This window comes from Nilaparvata lugens, chromosome X (genome assembly GCF_014356525.2).
Source record: "Nilaparvata lugens isolate BPH chromosome X, ASM1435652v1, whole genome shotgun sequence".
Lineage (NCBI taxonomy): Eukaryota > Metazoa > Arthropoda > Insecta > Hemiptera > Delphacidae > Nilaparvata > Nilaparvata lugens.
Window position 1 is genome coordinate 98,752,774 of NC_052518.1, and position 20,875 is coordinate 98,773,648.

The 20,875-nt window shown below is 36.1% G+C and overlaps 1 protein-coding gene across 1 annotated transcript in view; it reads right to left on the minus strand.

The window, feature by feature from the left end:
* The window catches only part of LOC111052616 (RNA-binding protein 26), a 116,120-nt gene that overhangs the window by 72,886 nt on the left and 22,359 nt on the right, over positions 1 to 20,875 (minus strand). The window contains exons 6-7 of the mRNA XM_039442144.1: positions 20,334 to 20,529; positions 3,931 to 4,113 (exon numbers count right to left, since the gene is read on the minus strand). Of these exons, the coding sequence (XP_039298078.1) occupies positions 3,931 to 4,113; positions 20,334 to 20,529 (379 nt within the window). The remainder of the gene's footprint in view (positions 1 to 3,930; positions 4,114 to 20,333; positions 20,530 to 20,875) is intronic.

Here is a 20,875-nt window from a genome sequence, read left to right on the forward strand (position 1 = left end):
GTATGATTTTAAAAGCTAATAATGAAGAGTTCCGTAAAATTATTCAATATGTAGTCTGTAAAAAACAACGAATAGATCCTTGTATGAGGCTGACCATTATCGGTAGGACAAGACATGCAAGATAAACAAGTGTGTACATGTATGTTTATCATGCACTCACACATGTTCATCATGTATGTTTTGATATCAGTGAGAGGCTTTGAACAAAAAACAGATGTTTGACTAGAGCTTCCAACCAAGTAACAAGTACCATGTACTGTAGTTCGGAATGCAAAGTCGTATTCACGTTTAAAAACTCAAGAGCTAGAGTAAAATCAAGTTAAAATCTATTATCCAATTCATCAGTTATCCGGACACTCTACAGATAGAAATTAATGTGAAATTGCATTTATACAGCATTTAAATAGGGTTTTTCTTTAATAATAATTATCCTGACACTGTCATGCATTAATTTATCTGGATAATCGGTGCTCTACTCTACTGCCTTTATAACGTGGACCTCACTAGTAGGCACTAAGCTAGGTTTACACTAGTTCAAAAAGTGACACTGGAGATCTGCTATATAGCCCAGCTATATAGAAGTTTTAAGCCTATTTTCTCAGCTATATAGCAGAAAATGAACTAGGCTTATCCAAAATTTTCTGTAAACATCAAAGAGAATCTGAGCTACAGTAGCAGAGCTACATGTAGCTCTGCTACATGTCAATTTTTGTTTATAGCAGAGCTAGATGTAGCTGACAGATTGGAAAAGAAGATTTCATGGAACAAATAGCAGGTAAAAACACCTTACATGATGTCACGAATGATAACGACATTAGGCTGAGTGAATTTGCAGTAGCAAATAACATGGTCATCAGTAGTACTTGTTTCCCAAGAAAGAAAATATGTATGGGTACTTGGACCTCACCCTCTTCAGGAACGGTAACACAAATTGACCATGTGCTGACATCTAAAAGACATGCATCATCCATTATGAATGTTAAATCACAGAGAGGGCCAAATTGTGACTCTGACAATTTCCTTGTATCAGTCAAGTTGAGGAGAAAGGCTGTTAAGAATCGGAGATGGAAGAGGTGTCAGAAAGTGCATGATAGACATAGAAAGCGTTAAAAATGATGAGAAGGCAAGACGATATGAGGAAGAACTGGATAGACTGATCCCTGATGGTTTGAATGAACTGGAACGTGATGAGAGAAAGGTGCAAGAATTGTGGGATAATATAAGAAAATAATAAATGATGTTGCCCAAAGAAGCCTTGGAGAGAGGAGAAGGGAAATAAATGAGGAATGGTATGATGAGGAGTGCAAGGTGGCCATAAGACAGAAAAATGAGGATAGAAATCTGATGATACAGAGAGATACCAGGAGGAACCGAGCTAAATATTCAGAAAGTCGGAAAGTAGCAAACACACTTTGTAGGAAGAAAAAGAGAGAATTCATGATAAGGATCATAGAAAATATTGAGGAATTGAATGAAAGAAACGAAAAAATAAAGTTTAATCAAGCGGTCAAGAAAATGAGGAAAGGATTCCAGCCTAACTTAATTGCATGCAAAGACATGAATGGAAGAGTGCTTGGTGAAGAGGATAAGATCATGGACAGATGGGCTGAACATTTTAGCAGTGTCCTGAACTAAAATGATGATGGAGAAGACACAACCACTTATGCAAGTGCAGAACACCTGCTCCTTTTCCCTACATTGGGAGAAGAAGAAGAAATAATAAAGAGGATGAAGAATAATAAAGCACCTATATATAATAAATAATAAAGGCAGAGACACAATACCATCTGAGTTGCTCAAGTATGGAGGAAAGAAAATCTTAAGAGCTGTACATACCTTGGTTGGATGGATATGGGAGCAAGAAAAAATGCCGGAAGAATGGACTGAAGGTATAATATGTCCCATCTATAAAAAAGGTGATAAAATGGTATGCAGCAACTATGGAGGCATAACTTTACTCTGCACCTCTTACAAGATTTTTTCATCACTGCTGTTGAAACGATTAGGGGTCTATGCAGAAGAATTGATGGATCATCAGTGTGGCTTCAGGCACGGAAGAAGCACTGTGGACCAGATATTCGTAATGAGGCAAATCATGGAGAAATGTTATGAATACGATACAGATTTGCATATGCTCTTTGTGGACTTCCGCCAAGCATTTGATAGCATCAAAAGAGACAGAAGGATGAATGTGCTAGATGAGATGGGAATCCCAAGAAAGTTGACCAGTCTCATAAAGATGACAATGTATGGTACGACAGCGCAAGTTAAAATAGGAAACAAACTGAGTCGCTCATTCAATGTTACAACCGGTGTAAGACAAGGTGACGCACTGTCAGCAACCCTCTTCAATTTGATGCTTGAAACAATACTTCAGAAGATAGGTACAAGTAACACAATACTTAACAGAACAAGTCAAATACTGGCCTATGCGGATGATGTGGTGCTGATAGCAAGGAATCACGATAAGTTGAAAGAGATTTTCAGCACAATGAAAGAGGAAGCAAGAGTGCTGGGTCTGGAAATTAATATTGGAAAGACTAAGTATATGAGAATGTCTGCAAATGAAAGAAGAAGGCACGTAGACAACTTGATGCTATCAGATGATTGCAGCATTGATGGTGTCAGCGAGTTCAAGTATCTTGGAGTTATACTGACAGCCGACAATAAGACTAGCCAAGAAATTTCTAGCAGAATTATGATGGGCAGTCGAGCGTATTTTGCAGTGGTCGAAGGATCTGGGGACCACTATGTGATGGAGGGGTTTGGAGAACCAGACATAACAGCGAAATCGATGAGGCTATAGGGGAAGGAAATATTGTAAGATTTATTAAGGCAAGAAGGATGGAATGGCTTGGACATGTGGTGAGAATGAATATGGAAAGGACACAACTTAGACTGCTGGATGGACGAATGATGGGGACAAGAAAGAGAGGAAGACCGAGAACGAGATGGATAAATGATGTGATAGGTGATCTGTGTGTGCTGGGCGTATCCAACAACTGGCGGCAAAGATCCCAGAGAAGAGACGATTGGAGGCATTGTGTTGAGGAGGCCAAGGTCCACCCAGGACTGTAGAGCCAACTAAAGTAAAGTAAAGTAAGTAAGATGTAGCTGCTCTGTCCTTGAAGGAAGGCTGCCGCAGCTGTTTGCAGCTGTTTAGTGCCTGCTGGTTTTACACCAGATATACTGTACTCATTTGTTGTCAGAGTGCTAGTAGGTTACTGCGCATTGTGAGCATTTCTTTTTGATTTATATATTATTGTGCAATAATGGAGAGTGAGTAATTTGACTGGAATATATACAAAATTATCCAATATCTTCTACCTCTTTTCTGTGCTAAACATATCACAGTAGATGCGGCGAGAGCAGCGGCTGTTGCAAGAACTACCTTCTTCTTCGGCATCTGGCTGGGAACTGAGCAGTGAATACTGGTTTATTCCAAACTATATGTAGCTCTGCTACAGGTAATGGCATCAAATTGGCAGCAAAGAGAAAAAAAAAGAAATTATTTAATATTATCTTTATTCCAGTCAAATTCACTCTCCATCATTGAAGAATAATATATAAATCAAAAAGAAATGCTCGCAATGCGCAGTAACCTACTAGCACTCTGACAACAAATGAGTACAGTATATCTGGTGTAAACCCAGCAGGCACTAAACAGCTACAAACAGCAGTAAACAGCTGCGGCAGCCTTCCTTCAAGGACAGAGCAGTTACATCTAGCTCTGCTATCAATAAAAATTGACATGTAGCAGAGCTACATATAGCTCTGCTACATAAAATTAGCGTTAAATCTACTTATAGCAGAGCTACATCTAGCAGAGCTATATGTAGCTGACAGAACTATATGTAGTTCAAAGTTTATATAGATCTCCAGCTACATAGTGTAAACGTAGCTTTAGTTCTAGTAAGTAAGTGCGCTTACCATCGAAGTCCCTGCATCTCTGTTTGGTGGAAAAGTTTGCTTTGGAAGCGTCAACCGCGCTTTGAAGTTGTGGAGCTCTACGCTCAAAGATCGAACCCTGCAAGTCGCCATCAGGACTAGCACGCTTGCTATCTTGAGTTGGAGAGCCCGTTTCAGACAGATTCTCTCTGTCATGACGACCGTCTAAAAACATATAATACCTACGTTATTTTCATAGAAGCATTACATAGAACATACAATCTCCATAGATCACTAAAGAACATATAACTATTACTATCGAAATTCAAACAGTGTTTCTATCTAAAAAAGATGTCTCTAAACTGAACTAAGATGAAAAACGTTCAAAAACAACACTTGGGGCCGGTTTCCGAGCTTGGGATTTAGCTAAGTCCTAGACTTTAAACAGCTGGAGTCAGAAAATTGGCTTTCCAAAACGGGGCGTAGTCGCAGTTATAACAATAGTCGTAGTTTTTATTTTCTCATTTCTATAATTGCAAACGTTGTTCCTTGTCGAAATTAAACATTTCTAAATAATTCAAAATAGCTGAAACTTTACACTATTTTCTCATTTTATTTTGTGTCCAATTTTCTAGTTCTTTGAAATTTAATTCAAACGTGACTTTGACAATGACTACGACTACGCCCCGTTTCGGAAAGCCAATTTTCTTACTCCAGCTGTTTAAAGTCTAGAACTTAGCCAAATCCCGAGCTCGGAAACCAGCCCTAAGTTTACATAATTCATCACTAAGTAAATCAAACCTAGTATTGGTTTGGAAGGAACTCTTGAATACTATAAAGTACTCTGTACCGGTTGCACAACAGCCGGTTAAATTTTAACCGTGATTAATTCCACGAGAACCAATCAGAGAAGCCGTCTTTTCAAAAACGCCTTCTCGTGAAATTAATCACGGTTAAAATTTAAGCGGCTGTTGTGCGACCGAGCCTCTATCAACTGAATATATTTTCAAATGTTGATGTCAAACTTGAAATTATTGTACTCATCAATACAATAACAAATATATATGTATGTGTGTGAAACTGTGAAATGAATTTGAATTTGAAATCATATAATAGGGCTAGAGTAACAAAGCTAGCTCAAAACTGCTCTACTTTTAAACTTTATAAATAGGTAGTAAAATTTCCAAAAGATTCATTGCTAAGAATTTTTGAGTCCATTATATTGAGAGCTTTATAGCGAGCTGATTCATAACGTAACATATTATACGCAAGTTATTATCCAAGAATCGTGCCTAGTAGCAATCAAAATAATTATTTTTTATGGAAACATAGAAGCTAACAGGATTTCTCCCAATAATGGCTTCCATAACTCACTAGTTACAATGATTCATGATACAATATTTATTTATTCATTCACAATGACTCATGATACCATATTATGTATCTATTAATTTGTGAATACAATTACAAATCATATAAATATGACTGGGATAGAACAGCAGGCTTGGCCCAAAACTATTCTTCTTCAAAAGAAAAATATCATTTTAATTCTCTCGAAGAGTTCTTATTTATATTATGCATATAACAAATAAGTTTTACTCTTTGCTTCTAGAAGTTTTATACTCATCTATATATTTATTCTCTGTTCAATTTAAAATAATTTTTCATTTGTTTTCATAAAAATGTAGTGATAGTATGCAATGGGTCTTCCAAGACCTGGCAATGCATTTTAATTTGTGATTAAGAATCAATTAAGAAAAGGATGTTATTCTGTCAAAGAAGAAAATAATGTTATTCTATGAAAGTAGAAAATAATGTTATTCTTTTGATAAATATCATAGCAAGCTCAACAGAAATTTTATTCAAAATTTCTAAGCTCATATATATATATATATTATTTTTAGACAAAAATTGAACTTTCAACAGTTAAAACATTACCTAATTTTTCGGACATGTTATTCATTATCAAAATTTTGGAATAGAATAGTTTTGGGCCATGCCTGTTGTTCTTTCCCGATCATAATCATATGATTTGTTATTATATTCAAAAATAAATAAATAGGCAGTACAGTATAACATATTGAAACGCAATAGAATATGTCAAGTACCCTTTTATTTTATCACGCCACACCTAGATTCAACTCTTCAAGGGCCATTTTCAAGTGTAAAAAGTGTATAGCCTTTCCTACACTAGAAAATTAATCTTGAAGAGTTGAAAATAGTCGTGTTGTGATAATATAGAAGGGGACTTGATATATATTCTATTGTGTTTCAACACACAAAATAGTCCCAAGAGTAGAAGTGAGTACTACTGTAGAACTATGTCAGCAGAAGCCCCCTGTGGGTTGGGGAGCTTTGAGTCGAACATCGTACTCAAGAATGTGTTGAAAACCAGAATTCACCCACAGTATCCCTGCTTGTCGTAGGAGGCGACTAAAAGGGACTCCACGGCAACTCCAGAAATCGCCTTGCCTTCAAACCCACGGGATCTGCCCCATCAGGGCAGTTTCGCAGGGGCAAAAAGAAAAACCCAAGAGAGATGGGTAAAACTCCAGGCACGAATGTCGGTCAAGAGGCTAAGTCAAGGGTGACCATGTGCCCTAGAGGCAATTTGGCAACCCCTCCATCAGCGGAAGGACCTACAAAAAAGCCAGAAGTGGAACTCACGTAGGTCACGAGTTTGTGGGTGGAGAGGCCAAATTCACCACTGCTCAAAGGAGGGCGGCCATTCAGGCAAAACTTCTTGGGAGAGGTGAGGCTTTAGACCCTGCAGAGTTTCGGAGGGGCAAAAAAAACCAAAAGATCAGAGATGGGTGAAACTCCAGGCAAAAATGTGGGTCAAGAGGCTGAGTCGAGGATGGCCGGGCGCCTGGCGCCCTAGAGGCAGTTTGTCGTCCCCTCTCTCAGCGGAAGGACCTACAAAAAGACCAGGAGTGGAACTCACGTAGGTCACGAGTTTTAGGTGGAGAGACTAAATCTCACCACTGATCAAAGAATTGCGGCTATTGAGGCAAAACTTCATGGGAGAGGTGAGGCTTTTGACCTCGCGAAGTTTCGGAGGGGCAAAAAGGAAAAAAAACACAAGAGACTAGAGATGGGTGAAACTCCAGGCACAAATGTGGGTCAAGAGGCTGAGTCAAGGGTCGCCGGGCGCCCTAGAGGCAACTTGGCCACCCTTTCCTCAGCGGAAGGACCTTCAAAGAAGGCCAGGAGTGGAACTCACGTAGGTCGCGAGGACTAATCAGTCTGAAGAGACTGCCAAGCATATCACACTGGATTGCGACAAGCAACCAGGTGTGATGAATGGGATGTTAGCATAGGGAAAAACTCCTGGTTCTTGTAAAAGACATAGGTATTGCTTTGCCCAACTAACATAGTACTTGGGAACACAATAGGCTTCGATTGACGTGTGTGGCTCTTTGAACCTTTGGATCCTTGAATCCGTCCCTTCAAAAACAATAAACATGTCACCAGAATATTATAAATCAAATCTACAGATGCAATGAGTAGTAAATTTCAAGTTTCAATGACGACAAAAAAATTAAAATGTTTAAAGCTAAACACTAGTTTAAAAAATATTGAAAAACTATATAATTTTATTTCATCATAACACAGTAAATTTAAAGTTTCCATGACTACGAAAAAATAAACATATTCATTCATAAACTTCAACCACTTGCAATAGCACTAATGTAGAAAATATTGAAACACAATAAAATTTTATTTCATCACAACACAACTATAGTGAGGTCCACGTTATAATGGCAGTGTTTGATTAGCAATGGTATTACTATCCTTGTCTATCATTCAACAAAGCGGATAGCGCTATCACTTTCTCGCTTTGCTCTGTTGCCAGATCGTCTTTTAACTACGAAAAATTGATAATTAACTAAAACAATATTTCATTTTAATGATGAAAATTTATTATGGAATTATTTAAAAATATAATTTCTTGCTTGATAAAATATAATTGATTATTTTAAACGAGAATGAACAGTTAATATTACATCAATAAACCTGTATCAGCTACCGTCTATAGAAGACAGAGTATCGAAGACGTTGTTCTCCTATCTTTTCTCTACTACCATTATAACGTGGATTTCACTATAGTTTCAACTCTGAAGAGCCATTTTGAAGACTGTGAAAAGTGTTAACTTTTTCTACACTTGCAAATGTCTCTTGACGAGTTGAAACTAGATGTCGTGTGAAGAAATAAAAGGATAATTGATATATTCTACTATGTTTCAATGCACGAAAATGAAAGTAAGTTCTACTGTAGATGATAGTTCAACTGCATGCACAGGACAGAGAGGAATGCAGAAACAGAAATCATGTATGGACCTGCCCTAGGGCAGAATACTGGTGATGATTATGATGATGATGATGACTGTAGAACAACTCTACCAAAACACTAAAGATGCAATTTCAACTTTCAATGAGTACGGAAAAATAAAAATACACTGGATATAAATGCACTATAACTACAACACTACTGCCCGGTTGCAGAGTCGTCACATAAAATTAAAATCAGGCATTCAACTTATTTATGAAGCCATAACTCCACTTTTCGTGCACAGATGTCAAAGTAAACTATAGCTCCCATAGAACTAAAAACGCCCAATTAGACACATGATTCCGTTGCACAGTCGTCGGAAAGAGCTTATTTATGTCTTCAATAGCTGAAAACGGCCAGTTAAGGCTGTGCAAATGCTAAAAATGAACTTTTTACTCGTGATATTTTTCCAAGTTTTTCGATTTGTATAATTTATCTTCAAGCTATCAAAATGAAAAAGTTTTCTCAGGAAAAATTTTTGGGACAGAACATTTCAAATTCCGTAAGAGATAAATCCATGAGATTTAGAGGATGGATTCTTCATGGTATTGTTGATCTATTAAAACAAAAATTTTCTGAAAATATCAATTTTTAAGATAGTTATTCAATTTACTAAAAATAATTGAATAACTTTTTCAAAAATTGATATTTTCAGAAAATTTTTGTTTTACTAGATCAACAATACCATGAAAAATCCATCCTCTAAATCTCATGGATTTATATCCTACCGAGTTTGAAATGTTCTGTCCCAAAAATTCAAACTTTAGGCACATATCTCAAAAAGTAATGATCAGAAAAAAATGTTTTCCTGAGAAAACTTTTTCATTTTGATAGATAGCTTGATGATATACAAATCGAAAAACTTGGAGAAATATCACCAGTAGAAAGTTTATTTTTAGCCTTTGCACAGCCCTTGTTATGGGCCCGAAGTCGTGCTGTTAAATCCAATATCTACTCCCGCCAAATGCATTTTAGAGGTTGTGACAGCTTTTTTGAAAGATGTTTACGAAAAACCATTTGTATAATAAGTAAATTATTATTTCTCTCCCTATGTTTTTTCAAGTTGTTTATAACCTCCAAATCGCTAAATATGGTGAGAAATCTCGCCAAAGCCAAGAGTCGCCATATTGTTTATCAATTTTATATGAGGTCTTTTAGGTCTGTTCACAGTGATGTCGATTGAAACTTTGCCCGATGCCAAGACATTGGTTGGATAGAAGCATGTACGGAAAAAAGTGAATAGAGCTGCAGTGTGACTTATGTGTGATGCTAATTCGAGATATAGCTAAATGGGCTTCGGCAAACGACTGTCAACGACCATCCATTTATGTCAGTGATTTTAAACTATGTCTCACATAGCTATGTTTGATTTTATGTAACGACTCTGCAACCGGGCATACAAGTTGCAATACTGTAATAAAATTAGAACAAAGACAATAGTAATTCATAACAGTTCGTCCTTAACGCACGAGTTAGATGTAGTATTGAGACACAAGCGAGCGAGCGAGTGTCTCAAAAATTTACGAGTACTTTAAATATTTATATAATAGTGTTGTATAGACTTTTTTATCTACGACCACTCAAGCAACGTTGCTGACTTGTTGGGTTAGAAAGCAACCATCTATCCTATATGGTAAAAAGATTGGAAAAAATTCTGGTGAATGGCTATTGTATTCATTATATAAATTGAAGGCATGAAAAAGAGGTATTTACCCAAAACTTCTAATCCGAACCTCCAATAATTTCAAACATTCATTAAATTTAAAACCTTTCATAAACTGCTTAATTTATAAAATAAATTTAAAACTTGGGAGAAAGCAACGAACATTTTACTATTAGAAAAAATTGAAAAAGGTTCAGCAAAATTAGTATTCAATAACTCACACATTTAAAAATATATTAAATTCATAAGATTCAAGATCATAGAAATCAACAAACATTCTACAAGACTAGTTTGAAATCAGCACGGCTTTGACAATCAGCGGTTTCATAATACTGTACTTCAATAGCTGACTTCTTTTAATGTAGTTATATAATGTTGAAGTAGTTTCGGAAACCTTGCTTTTCGATATAGTTTTGAAAATCAATTAAGAAGAGACAGATGTTATGGGATTTACTGTGATGTTTTAAATTATATATGGTCGTAGATAGAAAACATTTACATGCATAAATTAAATTATTAATTTAAAACATTAAACATTTAATTATATTATTATTAAAACATTTACATGCATAAATAAATTATTATTAATCACAGAAGGTGATTTGAATGTTGAACTGTATTAGACAATAAAAGGAAATAATAAAGACTAAATTAATTACTGTAACATTACCTGTTCAGAAATAAGTTATCACATAATTCATCAACACAGACAATATTTGCCACATACAACATATTTACACAATAAACACAATATTTAATCAATTTAATAGTAACAGAAATATTTACCATTTGATAAATGCCGACAGTTCAAAGTAGACCATGTGTGAACCAGACACCACTTAATTACAACACTCTTTAATTATTAGTTATAAAAGCTTTTCAATGTACAGCGTGATGACTCGATAATTCAGAAGAATGACTCAACACTAATACGGGATTAAAGGTGTTATTTATAAATAACAAAAAATAGCTTAGTGTTTAGTTTCTTGCCACATCACGTGAAATTGAAAAAGAGAATATCAGTTGGTGTAATTGTGGCATGAAACAATTTACACTCAGTTAATAATGACATCTACTATACTTGAAAATTTATAAGGCTCAACTCACACTTAGGCGACTCAGGTCGAGAAGAGACTCGACTCTAGTCGAGAGCATGTGTTTCCTAATGGTGACACTCAGACCAGTCGATTCTAGTCTCCGCGACGTCACCATTTGAAAAGACATGCTCTCGACCAGAGTCGCCTAAGTGTGAGTTGAGCCTTACTTTAAAACTTCACTTTACATGGAAATTTACCATAGTGAGGTACACGTTATAATGACAGAATTTGATCAACATTGGTGTTGCTATCCTTGTCTACCATTCGACAAAGCATATCCTTTTTCAGCTCCGCAACATTGCCAGATTTTTTCAACAATGTGTTAATATAATTAACGGTCTTGTGTTAATTATAAAATTTATTATAAAAACATTCTTCTTGGCGAATGAAATATAATTTTATTATTTTGAACAAGAACGAATAGTTTTGAAGATATTAAAATTAATAATATTCATTCAACACTAACAATAGGTATTAGCTATTCTCTATAGCAGTGGCAAGGCAGAGAATCGACAACGCTGTTCTATCTTTATTTACTGCAATACTGTGGACCCCAATATAGATGTAAGATTGGAAAACATACTGGTAATTAGATATTGAAAAAATTATTTTCTCAAGTGTAGGATTTTGTGAATATTTGGTGTTGAGCCTTTCTTCAAAATAACAAAATATCAGTCATTCATTTCAAAAAAACAAATCAAATCATGTTTTAATGAATGACAATAAATTAATGCACATGTTCGCGGCGCGTATATCTGTACGCACCTCTACATACCAACCAGGAATGTTAGGCAATTGCATGTTAAGTAGATGAAAGCAGAAGCAGCAGACTCACCTTCACGAGAAGGTCTGAAAACCGTAAGTAACCATGACTGAGGGAGGTACTTACCTATGGGGCCTACGTCACGTGGTTCGGGATCCTCAGATCTAGACGCTGATAATCCTTTGGGGGGACGAAATTTGTTGCTGTCGCTTGTGCTTCTGCTAGTTTCACTACTGATAGCTACAGATCGCATAACTCGTTTAGACGAGTACTCACCTTTTTTCAAACCGAAAAAATGATAATAAAAATGATATAATAATGAAAATAATAGAATATCATTACAGAAGAGCATCGATTATCCGGACATCCGCTGGATAATAAAAATAAACTCTAATAACCTAACCTTATATATTTCAAGCAACTAAAGGGCACGCCACACCAAGCTCGCTACCGCGGCGGTAGCGAAGTTTTAAAAATCGCTAGCCATGTATTCAGGTTGAGCGCGCCACACCGAGTTCGCTACCGCGGCGGTAGTACGGTGCACCACCACCTACGACCGCCTGCTAGGCGATTCAACAAAAGTTCGCTGAGAGGTAGTACGGCGGACAAAGCGAGCTCAGTGTGGCGCGCTCAACCTGAATACATGGCAGGCGATTCGAAGAGGTAGCGCAGTGCTGAGTGCTGTAGTCACGCCCTCCCCCCACTACTAGACTCACTACTCGGAGACTACCGCTAGCGGACGTTTTTCGGTGTGGCGTGCTCAGCCGAGAAAACTACCACCAGCGGTACTACCTCGGCGGTACTGGCGAGCTTGGTGTGGCGAGTCCTTAATTGGTGTCCGCAATCAAGGTACAGTGCAATATCTCAATAACTGAATTACTGTACCTTATTGAATAACACAACAAATATACGTGTAGACTAGTCATATTGCATACTACACGTACTACTAAGTATATTAGGGCAAAATTCAATGTTTCAATTACTTCTACAATTGAGAGCTGTGGTAAGATAGAATTAAAATGGATTATCCGGATTATCAGTTATCCAGACACTGACATGCATTAATCAGTCCGGATAATCGGTGCTCTACAGTATTAATTAAATGAAAAATGAAAATTGATATTTTGTAGTGTTTTGCTCAAACAATAAATGCCTGTTTCACGCTCTAAAATGAATTATATACATAATTAAAGAATATAAAGTAATTGAGATATTACAGCATGAAACGCGGTTTTATTGCTTGTGCAAAACAGTTATCGCGCGACACGTAGTGGACCGGAATAATTTTTGAAAAATCAATGAAGAAGTTTTATGCTCGAATTACATACATTTTTTTTATAAAAGCTCGTGAAACACTTCTATACGTAAAACAGCTGATTTTTGCGTAAATAGCCAACAATTGTTTTGTTTTTTTATGAGAAATAAAGAACTTTTTGAATTGAATTGAATCAATTTTACACTTGCTGCGCATGCACATTATTTCAATTTCACGCTCGCTGTGCACGCTCAGTATGTTTTTGATTAAGGCTGTTCAAAGGCTAAAAATAAACTTTCTACTGGTGATATTTTTCAAAGTTTTTTTGATTTGTATACTATCAAGCTATCAAAATGAAAAAGTTTTCTCAGGAAAACATTTTTTTTCCGATCATTACTTTTTGAGATATGAGCGCCTAAAGTTTAAATTTTTGGGACAGAACATTTCAAGTTCAGCAAGAGATAAATCCATGAGATTTGGAGGATAGATTCTTCATGGTATTGTTGATCTAATAAAACAAAAATTTTCTGAAAGTATCAATTTTTGAGAAAGTTATTCAATTTACTAAAAATGGCCAAAAATAACTTTTAGTTGAGTTATTTTCGGTCATTTTTGGTAAATTTAATAACTTTCTCAACAAATGATATTTTCAGAAAAGTTTTGTTTTACTAGATCAGCAATACCATGAAGATTATATCCTCCAAATTTCATGGATTTATCTATTACCGAACTTGAAATGATCAGTAACAAAAATTTTAGGCGCTCATATTTCAAAAAGTAATGATCGGAAAAAAATGTTTTCCTGAGAAAACTTTTTCATTTTGATAGCTTGATAGTATACAAATAGAAAAACTTCGAAAAATATCACCAGTAGAAAGTTTATTTTTAGCCTTTGCACAGCCCTTAATAAATGATAATTTTTCGTCTATGATCAGCTGATTGATTACTGGTTCTAGCCATATGATATATAGTAATTCAACTTCTAAGGTTCATAAGCTCAACAATGGCGACAATGTAATAGTATGCATTATTGTATTTATTGTTTTGTAGTCTCATACTGCAGTTGTAGAAAAAATGTTGTATGTAATTCGAGCGTGAAACTTCTCAACTGCTTTCGCAAAATTATCGCGCTCCATTACGTGTCGCACGATAACTGTATTGCTCAAGCAATGAAGTCGCGTTTTACGCTCTTAATACATAAATCAATACATATTCTACAACTGCTGTATTGGACTACAAACAATAAATACAATAATACATAATATACTGTCGCAATTGGTGAGGTTATTAACCTAAGCCATCATGGAACTTGGAGTACTTCATCATGAACCGGTCAAAAGTCCCACTGATTTTCAAACTGCTTGATCAGTGCAACCATATGATAAAATGGGTTAATTGTAACATTTTATTGTCAAAACTTGACTTTATTTTCGGGACGAAAAACTCAAATAAGGAAGGAGTTCCCTCCAATAAATAAAAAATTTATTATATATGATTTATTTATAAGTAAAAAATTGAAAAGTACTTACGTCTAGGAACAGAAGTAGTCCTACTGGTGACACCACTATCAGATGAGTGCCTCATGTTTCGTTTGGAGCCTTAATGATATAAAATATTATAAAAGCATTATTAGTACCATAACCATTATTATTGGTATTATTCATTGGTAAACAAAATTCTATTCAAAATGAAAAAGAATAGAAACAAACTTGAACCATTTTTTCGTTTTCTTCTCATATTTTCCATTTCTCTTCATTTTTTCTTCTGTCCTTTCTTCTTCTAAAGCTGCATACAGACTAAGACTGGCCACTAACGACAGGACATGCATGATGAACATGTGTGTACACATAAGTTCATCATGCATGGTTTGTCATCAGTGAGAGGCTTCTCTATCTTTCAGCATTATAATATCTAAAGCATCTCCTTTACTATTGTCTTGCCTGCCATACTAAATCTGTAGTGAATACATTTCACACATTTTTTATCACTCAACAAATTGGAGAAATTTCATGTTGAAAGAAGCTTTCTCAGATATTTTCTGACACCAGTTCGATTGATGATTCTTTTCATAATTTAAATTTAATTTTCAATAAAGAAGAGAGCGAAGATATCAAGCAGGCATTTGAGTGACTTGGGCAACATGAGCGACCTTTCAACAAGCTTGTTATGTCGAGAGAAATACGTTTCTGTTCTACACAGTTGACATCGGTCTCATATTGCTCTAGTGTGCGAATGAATGGAAAATCACATTGCGATTTTGTAAGTTATGACTTGCTGGTTGTTTGTTGCGGTAATGTGCGAGCAGACTATGAACACTAATCCAAAGCAGCTTCATTACTTCACTTTACTTTCCTTCATGGAACTGCAAAAAGGCAGACACGCTCCTGATTATATGACACACACAAAACAAATTTCACATAAAACAATAATCATCTTTCAAGTAAGTCCACTCATTTTCATTGACATGATACTCTAAGTATTCCCTTGGTGTTTGTTCTTTTGAGCTCGCTCAAGCCCTCAATTTCTCTGATGTGAGATGGGAGTGCATTGAATATTTTCATTCCCATATAAGCGCCAGCACATACACCGCAATGGTATTAAATTTCCGCACAGTAAGTTCTCAGAATTGAATTCGCACCGCATCAAAACTTCGCAACATATTCTCGTCGGTGTGCGCCTGCTATAAAACGGGCTCTCTCCAGCAGACAAAATCTATGAGGTAGTTATACAAAATCTCTAACCCTTGTATTATGATGATGATTCATGGTTCTCCTCACCTGTCCATTCTTGCAAACAAAGCTTGCTACATCAAATATAAAAATAGTTCCAGCTGCAACTTCTTTTCTTCAAAATAAGGCATGCAAGAACCAACTTGCATTAATCTTATAAATTATTCTCACAGCTCTATTCTGCAGTATGAATATGCTCATCAGTATGTTCAATAGTCTTTCCCCAAAATATGACGCACATGTGTAAAAACAACTGCTGCATTCGCAGGTGAGAAGAATTATAGTGAAGCCGTGTACAGAAATTGCTTGTTGTTTGCTGCTCGACGCCTTAATAATTTCTTCTCTTATCTTCTTGTCTTTTTTTCTTGCATTTTTTTGAATTTATTACACATTTAAAAATTCTATTCACATAAATATTTCTTACACTAACTTCTGCTGTTTCAACAATTTACTCTTCATCTAACATCTTCTCTTCTACCTCTACATCATCTGTCTCGACATTTTGCAAAAATATTTTATAATGAAGATATGATAGAAAGAATTAAGGTGGACCGTCCACTGGAACCGATTTCGTCCGAACTAGCATCGGCCGAGAACTACCGAACTCGTCCGAACTATCCCCCAACAAAGAAAGGAATAGATGCTCGCCCATTGCAACAGGTTCATATGGCCGTGCACGGCCGTCTCCGGCCGATCAATTTTTCGATCCGAGTTGAATGGGTTTTTCCGGCTCTATCCGGCCGAACTAACTAGTCGAGACAACAAAGTGTTCCTAACCTAAAATTGTTTCACCATCTTGTTTGTTTTTTTTGGAAGTTGTTCTGTTTTATAAAGTTGTAACTATTGACAATGAGAAGTTAATAAGTTTGGTTCAAGAGCATGTTCCATTGTGGGATATGCGAGACAAAAGATATCGTCGTCGTGATGATCAAAGAAATCTGTGGACAAAGATTGCTGAATAAATAGGATCTAAAAGTAAGATTATTGTAATGAATAACTAATTTAGTGGATATTTGTTTATTCAATTTTCAAAATCTCAATATACTCTTTGTATATGAAAAATTTTGGTGGCTATGATAGAAGTTAATTCAATAATTGGCAACCAGCCAACTAATGAATTATAGTGAGGTCCACGTTATAATGGCAGTGTAAGATTTGCAATGGTGTTGCTAAAGCAGATGGCGCTATCTCTTTCACGCATTGCGATGTTGCCACATCGTTTATCAACAATGTAGAGATTCAACTAATTGACAAAATATTTAATCTCTATCATGAAAATTTATTATTACATCTTTAAAAAATATATCTTCTTGATAAATAAAATATGATTAACTATTTTCAACAATAATGATCAGTTAAATTCATCATATATACCAGTATTAGCTGTTTGGATGGCAAGGCTGAGATCTGGCAACCCTTTTCTCCTATCTTCCTACACTTCCATTATAACGTGGACCTTACTATAGACTGACGTAAACGGTTCCAATGGACGACCATATTCGGCCGAATTAACGGCCGGCAGATTCGTCCGATCCAACGGCCGAACGCATCGGTTGAATACGGTTCCAGTGGACGGTTACCCTAAGGCTGTGCAACAGGCTAAGAAAACATTTTACTGGTGATATTTTTTCAAGGTTTTTCGATTTGTATATTATCATCTTATAGAATTACTGCTATTCTGAACAATCTTTAAAGGGGCATTGGATTGTGAGGACGAGGATGGCATTACCAATACGAGGTCAGAGACTCAACAATATAAGGTATGCAGATGAGACCATAGTGCTTACTGATAGTGAAGAAGGCCTGCAGCGTATAGTGAACAAAATAGTAGCTGTAAGTATGAAGTATGATCTTGATATCAACAGTAAAAAGACGAAATTCATGTTGATCTCCAAACACAGAAACAATAATGCCCAAATATTCATCAATTGCCAGAAATTGGAGCGAGTGGAACTAACAATTTACTTGGGAACAACAATAAAAGAAAAGTGGGACATGACACAAGAGATTAAGGCTCAAGTCACACTTGCGCGATTCAAGTCGAGAAGAGACTCGACTCTAGTCGAGAGCATGTGTTTCCGAATGGTAACACTCAGACCAGTCGAATCTAGTCTCCGCGACGTCACCATTTTAAAACACATGCTCTCCACTAGATTCGAGTCTCTTCTCGACCTGAGTCGCGTAAGTGTGAGTTTAGCCTGTCACGCATATCCAGAGCAACAGCTGCCTTGCTCTGAACGTTTCCAAGAGCCATGATGTTACTAAAAATTAGACTTCTGAGGTTTTACATCTTCTCTATTTTCCTGTATGGAGCAGAATCATGGACAAGAAAATTGAAGCTTTTGAATTATGGTTGTGCCGAAGAATGCTCAAAATATCTTGGACAGAGCATGTAACGAATGAAGAAGTTCTAAGACGGATGAAGGAATCTGAAGAAATTCTGAATTCCATTAAGATCCATAAGCTTCAATACTTGGGACACATGATGAGAAATGAGTCCAGATACTCTCTGCTGCAGCTCATCATGCAGGGGAAGATAGATGGAAGGAGAGGACCTGGAAGACGAAGGTTATCCTGGTTACACAATTTTAGGGAATGGACCGAGAAGACACATGTTGAACTGTTGAATTGCTGACAACAGAGTCAGACTGTATAACTTTTTCATAGCCTGTTGCACAGCCTTACTTCTTCTGACATTATTATCATGAATGAATTATATTTCTGGACGCAGACTTGAATAAAAAAATAATTGAATTATTAAACAATTGTAATATTTTATTTTTTACAGTTTAACCCCTCATATCTTTCTCCTAGAGGTATCTGACCATGTGTATGCGCATATGTAAAAAAATAAGCGCCAAAAGCAAAATAATACATCAAAATGTTTGCATGCAATATAAAACAAAATACAGTGCTCCGATATCCGACCTTCACGGGACCGAGCCGTGGTCGAATGGCCAAAAGTTCAGAATACACCAAGGAGCAATAAAAAACGTTCACAAAAACAACACTGAATAATATATACAGACAAACACACAGTGCTGCTTATTCGTGATTGCAGTGTATTCATTGTTTCTTCAGAATTTATTGATCTTATTAATGACAAATTTGATCATTTGTTAAAATTCGGCAGTTTTGATCTAAATTTCTGTATGATTCTCGTACTCAGGTTTCAAAACGTTTTTCATGATATTTTTCCAATTTTAAACTGTTATTTTCGAAACGTTTCACATTATTAAAATATCAACTTTGGATTAAAATTGTTATTCACATTCTGCGCCCAATGAAAATTATGTTCTACTCCATATTTCCCATGTTTTCACTTGTAATTTCCACACACAACTGAATTGATTGTGATTAGATCAAATATTGATAAGTGATTGATTATTATATAAGTTCGGGTGACATTCATTTTGTATTGTATTTCAAATTGTCCAGTATTTCAACTTTTCTTTAATTGTGTTTATTATCAAAACATTTATAATCATACAAATATATTTAAATTCATGTCCTAACCTCCCTAATCTTTCCTTTCACCTTTAAAACATAATCATAACCTTTTAGGTTATGTTCATTTAATTTTACAGGCAAGACAAATTGAAATCTAGCCGATCTGAGGAACTCTCCTAGGTTCAATATATTTGTCATGCTTCTCCTTCTTTTGTATCTCATATTGTAAGATTATAACTCTTGAAATGGCCTATCAGGCTTATTCCCAAAACTGTTCTCATTTCAATTTATACAACATTCAAAATCTATGTACTATATATGTGTCACATTTACAAAGATAGTCCAAAACAAAACAAATTTTGAATTTAAAAATTATCAACAGGAATAACACTTCTTCCTTTGATGTTTATATCAAAGTCTTTATGTTTTCTATTCTACTTATGAATTTCCCATCTCTTCTTTCTTCTCCTTCTTTTCTCTCTTTCTCCTCCTACTTCTTTCTGTTTTTTCTCTTTCCGTACTACATAGTATCCACCAAATTCACCACGCGATTGGAAAGAGTTCAAAATAAATTCTTTCATCATCATCATCATCTTCTTCTTCTTCTTTCTCTTTCATCATCATCATCATAATCTTCTTCTTCTTCATTCTATTCTTTCTTAATAAAATCTGTTATTTTATCGAGTTATTTTCTATGTTACAGAATTGAACTAAGAGAAAAAACAATTAAAAATGAAGAAATTACAAACATTATTCACAAGTAAAAAATGCAAGTGTACTTACCGCGACTAGAAGATCGTGATGTGGAGTATCTGGAGTACCTTGTAGGAGCAGGGTGGTAGCGGTGTTCATCACTCGATCTAGAGTATCCGCTTGATGTGCTGTACTGACTTCGAGATCCAGATTGAGATCGGGAACTAGAAGTGTACCTAGAGTATGACGAGTGCTGATCTCTACGAGATTGAGATCTAAATCGGGAACTAGAAGTGTACCTAGAGTATGACGAGTGCTGATCTCTACGAGATTGAGATCTAGATCGGGATCTAGAATTATACCTAGAGTATGACGAGTGCTGATCTCTACGAGATTGAGATCTAGATCGGGATCTAGAAGTGTACCTACAACGGCATCTATACCCTCCTCTGGAGCACTGACCTCTAGATCGAGATCGCGAGCGTGGACTAGGCGGAGAACGATTTCTGTAGCGTGGAGCCAACCGCTTGCCGGGAAGCGACCGAGAGCGGGAACGTGATCGGCTGCGAGAGCGAGAACGAGATCTTGGAGTTCTTGAGCGAGAGCGAGAGCGCATTTTCCTCGCTGGTGACTTGGACCAACGTCTTCTGGAAACAAATTTCATTCAGACACTGTAATCGCTAGTTTCCATTTGTCCACATCCATTTAAACCATCAACCTTGGCAAACATTCGAATTCATTCATTTGCCATAAAAATTGATAAAACAAAAGGTTAAAAAAACGAGGCGGGCCCGCTGAACACAATGGATGGACAGGTAGAAGTTCTAGTGACCCTTCAGTGGTCGCCTATTGTTATTGAATTCCGACATTTTCGTGGTCTATTGTCAAGGTTTCCATTCCGAGGAATATTTTGGTGGACCAGTGTGGTTACTTGAAGGAAATTTCAACTGTAAACCAGTGGTAGCATATGGATAAACACATGTGAAACATGATGTAAACATATT